This window comes from Hipposideros armiger, unplaced genomic scaffold (genome assembly GCF_001890085.2).
Source record: "Hipposideros armiger isolate ML-2016 unplaced genomic scaffold, ASM189008v1 scaffold_561, whole genome shotgun sequence".
In the NCBI taxonomy this organism is placed as follows: Eukaryota; Metazoa; Chordata; class Mammalia; order Chiroptera; family Hipposideridae; genus Hipposideros; species Hipposideros armiger.
The window spans coordinates 144499-154331 of record NW_017731911.1 but is presented as its reverse complement, the minus strand read 5'-3'; the positions used below and the strand labels follow the sequence as shown (position 1 = coordinate 154331).

Sequence of the window (9833 nt, the reverse complement as noted above, 5' to 3'; positions counted from 1 at the left end):
GTCCCAAGCCAGCTCTTAACCAACGCGCCGCTCGGCCGGCCCCATTTGCCCTGTTCTTAATAACAGTCCCTGATTTTCATTCAGAAATTTACTCCTCCACTCAACGTCCCTGTGAGTCTAGCGAGGCTGACCCACACCTTCACTCCAGGGGTAACACATGACCTAGGTTTAACACATCGTCCTGGTCAATGTGACTGGGTCAGGGATGGCCACCTGACCTCATTCAGACCTCATTAGGTCCAGGGTTTTGTTTGAACTGGATGAAGAGAAGTTCTCTCTTTTCTGCTGTTTTTATACCTGTGAGGAATGTATTCTGGAGCTGTAGCAGCTGTATTGTCACCATGATGGGGAAGGGTCAGCCTGAGTATGAAGAAGCAGAGTTGAGAGATTGGGAAAGAGAAACCAGGTCCCTGTGACATCATTTGACTATTTCCATCAGTCATGTCTGAAACAAAGCGCACTCTCTGGATTTCTCATTTACATGTGTAAAAAAATGTGTTTTTTTGCTTAAGTTGGGTTGGGTAAGATTTAAAAAAATTAAAAAACCAAAGAATCCTCGATACAATTACGTACTTCACTGATTTTTTTCCTAAGAACAAGCCAGATCAAATCACCTGGCATCCAAGTAGCAGGAAACAAAATAAGGGACAGTATGACAGGAGATAATTTTGGACAAAAAAAGTGACTCAAAGAATAGGTTCTTTTTAGCCACAGATGCCTCAGAGGAAGGTCTTGGGGTTGCACTGGTGCAGGAGTGAGAGTTTTTCTTAGCCAGGGCTAAGCCAAGGGGACCATTTCTCAGTGGTAAGAGCTCAGTGTTTTGAATTTCCCTGGGGAGTTTAAAGGTTAGATAGTGGCCTTTCAGCTTTAAATCAGAATACAGAATTCCATGATCCCATGTTTTGTTTTTTGTTTAAAGATTTTATTGGGGAATTCCAGGAGGAGAACAGCGCTGGGGAATTGGGGGAAGGGGAACAGACAAGTTGCTGTCGTTTTGTTCTTCAGTCTAGTTGTGGAGGATGTTGCTTCACTGGCCCAATTTGGCACCAGCATTGCGCTCTTCCCGGGTGAGGCAGATCAGTCGCCGGCTTCTGGATGGCCGCTCACGGCGGCTGCTGGCTGCTCACACTGGCTGCTGGCTACACACGGTAGCTTATGGCAACCCACTGCCACAGGGGCTGCAGACTATGCCATCGCTGGCGACCCACAGCAGCCCAGCCCCAGGTCGAGCTGCCGTTCACCATCTTAGCTGCAGACTGCCCCTCATATGTGGGATCCGAACCAGGGCCCTCTGGCATCCCAAGCCAGTTCTTAACCAACGCGCCACTCGGCCGGTCCCACGATCCCATGTTTTGTCATTAATCTAGGTTACTTGTTCATCTTGCCTGTGAGAGAATAAGGTCCAGGAGAATCTATTTTGTTCGTCCTGAGCAACTACCTAGCCTAGGACCTAGAAGATGCTTAATAAATTGTGGTTGAATAAATGGAGAAAGCAGTGAATCGATTAATAACTGTAGCTTCTCTACTTTGGCTGACCCTAACTAGCCTGTTGATTCTGGCCAGCCCAGCTGTTGTTCTCCCACCCTGTACTTCCACTCAGACTCCTACTAGTGGTAGCTCCAGGGTTTTGCCTGACGCAGGTTCTATTAAACTGTGATATCTTTCGAGTTCATCCTACCCTTCCCGGGACTCAATGCTGGAGACACTCACTTTATCATGGCCTTGCTTTATTGTCTCTCTGTTCATAAATTTAAATTATAAAATTTAGTTGGTCATAAAATTAATTTATAATTCTTATTCAGAGACTGTAAAATCTCTCTCCAAAGCAGTACATCCAGTTGGTGTCTGGAGAATCAGATAATTGCTTGGTGTGGAAAACCCACGTATTTGGTGACCTGAAGTGGCATCTTCTGTGAGTAAAATGAGGTAGTAAAGGAGCAACAGAAGAGCTTTTCCTGCACATCTGAGGAGTGTAGTGAGGGCAGAGAGGAGAACCACAAGCATGTTTTTCTTATTCAGGGGAAATGACTGGAGAAGATGAGGGAGGGCTGTCCACTGAAGCACCTGATACTGTCTGAGGAGAGGAGGTGTCTGTTTGAGGGTGAGAGGAAGGGTGGGAGAGCATCTGGGTGATTGGGAAGTGTTGGGAAGAGACGCTGGGTGGTCCTTCTCTTGTCCATGTGCTCCCTGAGGTGTGCTCCATCTGTTTTCCCTTGATCCAAACCAGGCACTACGCAGGCATGCGCTTATTGAATAGGAGGTGGAGTGCAGGGAGGGGGACCCTCTGCAGTTCTGAGCCCTCTGCTCCACTCTAAGAAAGACAGTGAAAAGTCCCAAGCCCTGAGCCCTATTCACAACACAGAGGCCTAATGTTAAAGCTTGTCTTAGGAATGAAATAAGAAAACAAAAATTCATGGCGTCTTTACAAAGAAATGTTACAATTTTATTTAGCTTCAGAGAAAGCCTCAGTCATTTTGTGATTGGACTAATTGGTTCCTGGATTCTTAGATAAGAGGGAAAGGGCATAAATCAACACTTCAGTACAACTCTCTTCTGAGGATGTCAGTATTCCCAGGTGGCAAGGGATAGAAATGGTGGGATAAGCAAGGGAGGAGGGAGGCAAAGAATGCTTGGCCTTCTGGGCCTGTCTTCTGTGGATTTTAACATCAGGCAGAGATGTCTAGGTGTGCACACCTGCGTGCAACTCCGGAGCTGGGGTGGGCTGGGGAAGGCCAGCCTTGCTTTATAAACCAATGTAGCATGATACGATTTTTGAAATAACACACGACCCTCGCCTATCCACGTCCCCTTTCCCAAGCTTACCCTGGCCTCATCCAATCGGCTCTTTGTTTTAGAGAGGAAAAGTGAAAGTGCCCTTAAGTCTCCTCCTGACTTGTGTCTTCTTAAATTCTTAGGAAGAACAAGACTCTCATCAGCACCCATGACCTCAGAATAGAGAGGATTTCCAGGGAAGGGAGTGAGAAAGTCATAGGAATCTTCTGAGGGTACCGGGGTCTAAGGAGATGGGGCTCTGGAGATGCTCTCAGGGGTGAGCCCACTGGGGTTGAGCAGTCTGTAGGATCTGAGGAAAGAGAGCCTGGGATTTGCATCCCAGATGGAACCCTGGAGAGGAGGCTGGGTCTAGAAGAGGCCTTGGGTGTGGTATGCCCAGGCAGGACACTGTGGGACCAGGGGTGCCTACGAAGTGGCCTTGGGGTGAGGGGGGAGAGGGAAGGAGAGCCCCTCAGAAACCAACCTTGCAACAGTTTCAAGGACTTCAGATCTGCTTCCTCCACCTCCTGCCCTCTCACATCTCATCTCCCTACTTCTTGCTAACTCCACTCCAGTGTTTTGTTCTTCCTCAGCGGCCTCTAGCACATTCTTACCTCAAGGCCTTGCACCTGTTCCTTCCTGTCTCCTGGTGTCCATGTTCTCTTCCTCATAGTCTTTATTCTTTTTTTTTAAAGATTTTATTGGGGAATTGAGGGAGGGGAACAGTGTTGGAGAATTGGGAAAGGGGAACAGCCAAGTTGTTATTCTTCAATCTTCGTTGTGGAGGGCACCAGTCGCCATCTGGCTTCCCGTTGGCAGCTTGTGGCCTCTAAGCTCAAGGTGCCAAGTTCAGTCTTAGTTGCAGGTGGGCGTAGCCACCATCCCATGTGGGAGTCGAACCAGCAGCCTTGTTGTTAAGAGCGCACACTCTATCCACTGAGCCATCTGGGCGGCAGCTCAGCTCAAGGTGCCGAGTTCAGTCTTAGTTGCGGGTGGGCGTAGCCCACCACTGAACAGGCAATCTTGTTGTTACACCAGCTCAGCCATCCTGCCACCTGTTGGCAGCTCAGTGACAGCTCACCTCAGGCACAGCGTCACTGGCCTATGTGGGAATCAAACCGGTGGCCCTGTTGCTCAGAGCTTGCGCTCTTAAGCCAACTCTTAACCATCTGAGCCACTCGGCCAACCCCGTCTTTATTCTTTAGGTCTTTGCTCCAAGGGCCCCTTCTCCCAAGCCCTTCTTGACCATCAGATTGAAAACTGTAGTGGCACTCCCAATCCTTCCTCTACACCAACACACTTAACTTGTAATTGAGTAAAAGTACGAGCTGCTCACGATAGCCAGTAAGTCAAGAGACAAGGAGTTGGGGCAAGGAAAGTGATTTTACTTGGAGAGCCAGCAAGCAAAGAAGATGGTGGACCAGTGTCTTAAGGAACCATCTTGAGAGAGGGCAGAATTCTGGCTTATTTTATGTCAGGGGAAGGGGGAACCGGGAGGGGATTGAGGTCAGGTGATTGATGACTGTAGACATCTAGACGCCAGCAAGGGTCCAAGGGGGTATGGTGAAACTTCTCTTTTGGTTAACCAACTCCAGTTGCCGTGGTCCCAGTCACGAGGTTTCTGTAAATCTTTGGATAAACAATCATTATTTTTGTACATACCTCCCTTATCTCCTTGGGGAAGTAGTTTCGAGCAGGGAGGTTGTTTCAGTAATTCCTAGGCTGCAGGTTAGATTCCTTTAATGATTGGCATACCTATGTGCAGGACTAAGCAGAAGCTGCTAACCGACATGCTCTGGGAACTGGGCAGGCTTAAGCGAGATGGAGTCAGAAAGGCTGATAATTTTATTACAAGCCCCCTACCCAGCTTTATCTTCCTCCAAAGCCTGCTCACCAACATGCTGTTACTGTTTGAAGGCATTAGTGATTTCTTCTGTTTCTTTTTCTTTAACCTCTGAACAACAGAACCCAACAGGGTCAATTATAAATATGAAGTAGTGAACCTTCATGAAACGTTTGACACAACAGATGTCCCAAACATTGGGCTATAGGATCCCCAAAAGCACACCTTTGGCCCAAATTCTGGCTTCACTACTCACTGACTTTAGCAAATCCCTAGTCTCTTTGAGCCTTAGTTTCCCCATCTGTAAAATGGGATAACAGCCACTGACTTAATAGTTTGAGAATTAAAGCTCCTCACACAGTGCCTGGCTCATAGCAGACACTCAGTAAAAGTTAGTGTCCCTCCCCAGCAGCCTCCCTGTCTTTCCCATCCTTCTTTCTTCACCCTGGGCCCATCACTCACCCTCCACAGCACAGCTCACTCCTTTATGCAAACCAATGCAGTGGCTCCTTCAGCCTGTGTCCTCAGGCTCTAATCTGCTGTGGCTGCCAGTCTCACCCACTGGATTTTAAGTAGCTGTGGACAGGGACTGCACCTCATTCAAATTACCTTCACCGTGCCCAGCCCCTTTCGGTAAAAAAAATCTGTAACAAATCAGTATCTGCTCCTTCCTCCTTACAAGGAAAACCCACCCCTGGAATCACAAGCGTTTCCTCTGCTTCAGTATGCACTGCAGCGCCAGGCACTCCCCTTCCCCTAGGCTAGGCCCCTCTGGGCCGTCCCCCTCTTCCCTGTGGATCCAGTGACCCTGCTGGGCTCTGCTACCAGGGAAGGGCCGCCCCCTCCCTCCACACTCCCACCCTTCCGGTTGATGACAGCACAGGAGGTGGCTCAGCCCCGCACTTCCTCTAATGGCTAACGCTTTTGTGCAAGGTTCTGAGCTAGGGTTAAAAGCTAGGCTGTGGGGCCACAGCTCCTCTTTCAGATGTTGGTTGCTCTAGTTCTGATATTCCTCTGGATCCCGCCTGTTTTTGTTTTAATGCCTCCTCTTTAAGTTCCAAGGGAAAGCCTCTTGGGGACTCTGTGACCTCGCCCAATTCCAACATTCCAGGTTTAGTCTCTTCCCCTTTTCTTCTCAGACTTTAAATCACTGTTCTCTCCAGGTGTGAATCTGAGCTTTGAGGCCAGAGAAACAGTGGGATTATGAAAGCTCATCAAATATAAATCCTGCTCTTCTGAAAATGCATTTTTCAAAACAGCTTACAGGAATGACAAAGTGGGGTTCTATTTTACACAGATTGCATTAGAAGAGCTAAGCAGCTAATAATCATGAGATCTTATGGAGAAGCAGGTAAAAATTAAAAACGGTCCTGCCAAGCCAGCCCATCTGAGGCCCCCTCCCCTCCCTGTAGCAGGAACTCCGAATCCTGCGCCTGGGGCCTTGCTGCGGTTGCACTGCCCACGCATACCCAACTAAGACTCAGACCACGCCAGACATGCCACGAGGTGTGTTTTATTTTCATTAATCATACAAATAATTTTCTACAATATCCCAGGGCAAACCGGAGAATTTGGCAGTCCGATTGGGGGGAGGTCCCCTCAGAGACCCACAGACCGGTGGCGTGGGCGTGGAGTGCCTGGGTTCACAGTGCAGCTTGTCGCTCGTGTCCATCTTGCAGGTGGCTCCTTCTCCACATCACGACTGGAGTCTCCAAGATGACGGGGGTGGGGAGTCCTCCAGGTTCTTAAGAAATTTCACTCCGTTTCTCCTGCTCAATGGCTGGTGGAGAACAGTACGTGGATATTGAGGGGTGGGGTGGGGGTGAGCAAGCCTTGCAACCCCGCAAACCGAGGAGCTTACAAACCTGGAGTGGGTGAGGACCCACGCGGTCTGGGGATTAAGCAAGTGGCTTGGGGCTGGGGAGACAGGCGCTTTGTGTAACAGAAACGGGGCCCGGGACCGCCCGGGGTGTAGGCATCCGCAGGGTGGGGTGAAGGGAGGGGTGGGGAGCTGGGCTGCGGCCCGCGGAGCCCGAGGCGGGGGTGGGGGGGGACACTCACTCTCTTTGGTCGGCAGGGTATTCTTCTCCTGCGTCTCCGTCTTCTTCAGTTTGGCCTTATCGAAGCTGGCGATTTCCCCCATGTCGGGCTTGTCTGCCATTTTCTTAAAACAATCCTAGCGGGCAAACGGAGGCGATTGGCCGGGACCAGGGGCCGGCGAACCCCTTTCCGCTCCCCGCCCGCGCCTCCGGACGTGGCGCTTCTGCGGGGCGTTCCCAGCAGCCTCGAGGCCCAGGACCCGGGGGTGTCCCGCACCCTCTCTGCAGCCCCAGGGTGTGGTCAGCCCTCCGGGCGTCCCGTCGGAGTCTGGGAAGGGCGCCTGGGTGGCGGCGCGTTGGCCCGGGACCCCGCTCAGACCGCACCCCGAAAGGCCTCCCCACCCAGCACAACGCTCACCTTGGTCTTTGCTCGAAACAGAGGACCCTGGATACCGCTCGCGTCGCTGCAGCAAGAGACAAAAGAGCGGTGCCCGCCCCTCACCTTATATACATCGCGCCGCGCCCCGCCCCTCGCCCGCCGCAGCGGGGGCGGTGCCGGCAGCCAGGGGCGGGCGCTGCGCGGGCCGCTCGCTTCCCGCCGCGCCCTCCGCCCGCTACCCGCCGGGCTGGGTGCGGCTCTTCCGGCGCCCGCGGCTCTTTCACGCCGTATACCCCGATCGCCGTGCACCCCATGTGGAGACGGCAGGCGCCGCTAGGGTGGGTGCTGGGTCCTCGGTTTTCTTTTGGGGCTGCACGCTGCTCACCCGCAGAATGGGCGTGGGGTGGGCTAACGGGGGAGGTGTGTGTGTGTGTGTGTGTGTGTGTGTGTGTGTGTAGTTGTGGGTGTGGGGGATGTGTGTGTGTATAGTTGTGGGTGTGTGTAATTGTGGGTGTGGGTGTGCGGGCGTGCACGCGCACTCTGCAGCAGCCCCTGCTTGCAGGAGACACCTTTATTCAGCCTCAGGTCTCTTGCCTTTGCCCCACCAGAACCTCCCTCCGCCCTTTTCCTTTCTTCCCGGAGGCCGAGCCCTTGCGTGGTCTCCCGCCAAAAGAATCCAAGCAGGGGTGAAGAGACTTGGGGTGGAGAAGCAGATAGCGTTCCATTGCTCTTTGCTCAGATTGGGGGTCGGTTGCTCTCTGGTTGTGGTCTCCCTTCCCTGAGCTGGGCAGCTCCTGCAGGAGTCCTGTCGGGTTCTCCTTAAGCACTGTCTGAAGGGCGGTGGTGGGAGCAGGCAGTCCTGAGAGGGCACTCCGGTGGTGCTATGTCCGAGGGTGCAATTTTCTCCTTGAAGTTAACCTTGAAGATATCCCTACAAACCTTGTTTTTCTTATTAACCCATTGTAAGTGGTATAATTATATCTTTCTGAGAAAATTTGTATTTTCAGCCTGTGCAACATCTTTAGATAATAAATTCCATAAATTAACAATCCAGGGGGTGAAGCTGGTCATTGTTTGATGTGTCCTGAACTTTCCTTTTTTCAAGTGTTAAGGAGTTTTACCAAGCTTTTTTAAAGTGGCACTCGACGGAAACATCCTAAATTCTGTGTGGTCCCTTCCGGGTTTTATTTGCTTTTCTCACATTCCCTCAGTGTGTTTGGAGCAGGAGGAAATAAACTTAGGAGTTTGATATACCAAACTCCTTGTGTGACCTTGGGCAAGTCTTTTCCTGCACCTCAGTTTTTTCATCTGTAAAACAGCTTTGGTATAAAAGCTTAAATGAGCTAAAGAACAGGCAGGCATCAAGTGGAAGCTTAGTATGGCAGCTCTGTTAGTAGGCCACACTCACATTTTATTAGTGTATCAGTCAACTATTGCCACAACATGCTGTATAACGAACTACCACAAAACGCTGCTTAAAAGAACAATAATTTATTCTTGCTCATTCATCTGTAGCCAACTGCTGCTGGGTTGGGCTAGGCTGGGCATGGTTCCTAGCTGCTGGTTGGATCCAGGTTTGCTCCTCAGCTGTCTCGTCCTCTGGACAAAGATTTATTTAGAGCTTGTTTCTGCTAAGGTGATGGCAAAACAGCAAGAGGGCTGTAGTGCAAGAGAGTGTAGAAATGTTGAAGTTTGTGTAAAAGCATGTCATGTCACTTCATGTCTGTTAACATCCCATTGGCCAAACCCACCATCAGTGGAGTGGGGGAGTATATTCCACCTGTGGTGGGAGAGGAAGGGCAATGAACATTCCCTGACTTCACAGTCAGGGTAGGCAAACAACTGTAACAAACAGTCCCCAAAGTGGCTTAATGCAATAAAAGAGTATTTCCCATTCGTACAGCAACATATATGCTGATGTTTCTGGTCAGGCAGATCTCCATGCAGTGACTCAGGCACCCAGGCCCTTTTTTCTCTTGTCGCTCTGCCCTTCTCTAGGTCCTGGAAGTTTACTCCATCCAGCTAATGGATGGGAAAAGGGGAGAAGATAGAGAGGACTGTACTAGTTTTTATGGCCCAGGCTTGGAAGTAGTCTCCATTACTTCTGCCCTCATTTCTTTGGCCAAGACTCAGTCACAGGGTCTCACCTAACTGCAAGGGAGGCTGGGAAATGTAGGCAAGCTGTGTGTTCAGGAGTAAAAGAAAGCAGGGTTGGATGGGCTTAGAACAGTCTTTGTCATATACTACTATTGAAGAATCTGCCAAACTTGAGCATGAAAATATCCAGACATCCAGAGACATCGACTCTGTGGAGGGTCTCACTGGCAGTCGATTCCTTTTCAGATGCGATGCCGAGCATTATTTAGGCATTACCTTCCTGGGCACCTCCTTTTGCCCAAGTGGGAATATTCAGTTGTTCCAATTTGGACCCATGGTGAACTCCAATTCCCACTTTTATTTGGGAAATAAAGGGATCTATTTCTTCTAGATCTAGCTATGGAGACACACATTTCAAACAGGTCAAACATGCAGGATTCCCAAACAAAGGAGCTTTAAGTGGACTTATAGACATTCTTTATTCTCACTCAGTGCAGCTCAGTGGCCCATCTCTGAGGAAGCAGGTAGCCTCTTTGGCATTTGTTGCTTAAGAACAATGGTCATAGAAAAAAAATTTTGTAGCTACGTATGATGTTGGATGTTAACTAGACTTATTGTGGTGATCATTTCTCAATATATGCAATCACCCAATCATTTTGACTAATATCATGTTATATGTCAATTATGTCTCAATAATAAAAAA

The 9833-nt window shown here is 50.0% G+C and overlaps 1 protein-coding gene and 2 long non-coding RNA genes across 4 annotated transcripts in view; 1 reads left to right on the top strand and 2 right to left on the bottom strand.

The window, feature by feature from the left end:
• Nucleotides 1-3939: 3939 nt before the first annotated feature.
• Nucleotides 3940-5373, bottom strand: LOC109371325 (uncharacterized). The gene is made up of 3 exons (XR_002121856.1): nt 5078-5373; nt 4667-4726; nt 3940-4401 (listed from the first exon to the last, which is right to left on the bottom strand). It is a non-coding gene; the product is annotated as an uncharacterized LOC109371325 (long non-coding RNA).
• A 735-nt stretch (nt 5374-6108) lies between these two features.
• On the bottom strand, nt 6109-7174 carry TMSB10 (thymosin beta 10). The gene is made up of 3 exons (XM_019623755.1): nt 7073-7174; nt 6677-6791; nt 6109-6395 (listed from the first exon to the last, which is right to left on the bottom strand). Exons 2-3 carry the CDS (start codon nt 6774-6776, stop codon nt 6361-6363), a joined length of 135 nt encoding a protein of 44 aa, XP_019479300.1. The 5' UTR covers nt 6777-6791; nt 7073-7174; the 3' UTR covers nt 6109-6360.
• Nucleotides 7175-7278: 104 nt separating this feature from the next.
• Nucleotides 7279-9833, top strand: part of LOC109371321 (uncharacterized) — a 14621-nt gene continuing 12066 nt past the window's right edge. For both annotated transcript variants that reach the window (XR_002121853.1, XR_002121854.1), the window contains exon 1: nt 7279-7371. This is a non-coding gene — a long non-coding RNA (uncharacterized LOC109371321). The remainder of the gene's footprint in view (nt 7372-9833) is intronic.

Coding starts and splice junctions, on each gene's coding strand:
- TMSB10 (XM_019623755.1), bottom strand. CDS start 6,776: ATGGCAGACAAGCCCGACATGGGGGAAATCGCCAGCTTCGATAAGGCC. Junction 6,396..6,676: donor TACCCTGCCGACCAAAGAGA/GTGAGTGTCCCC, acceptor GTTCTCCACCAG/CCATTGAGCAGGAGAAACGG.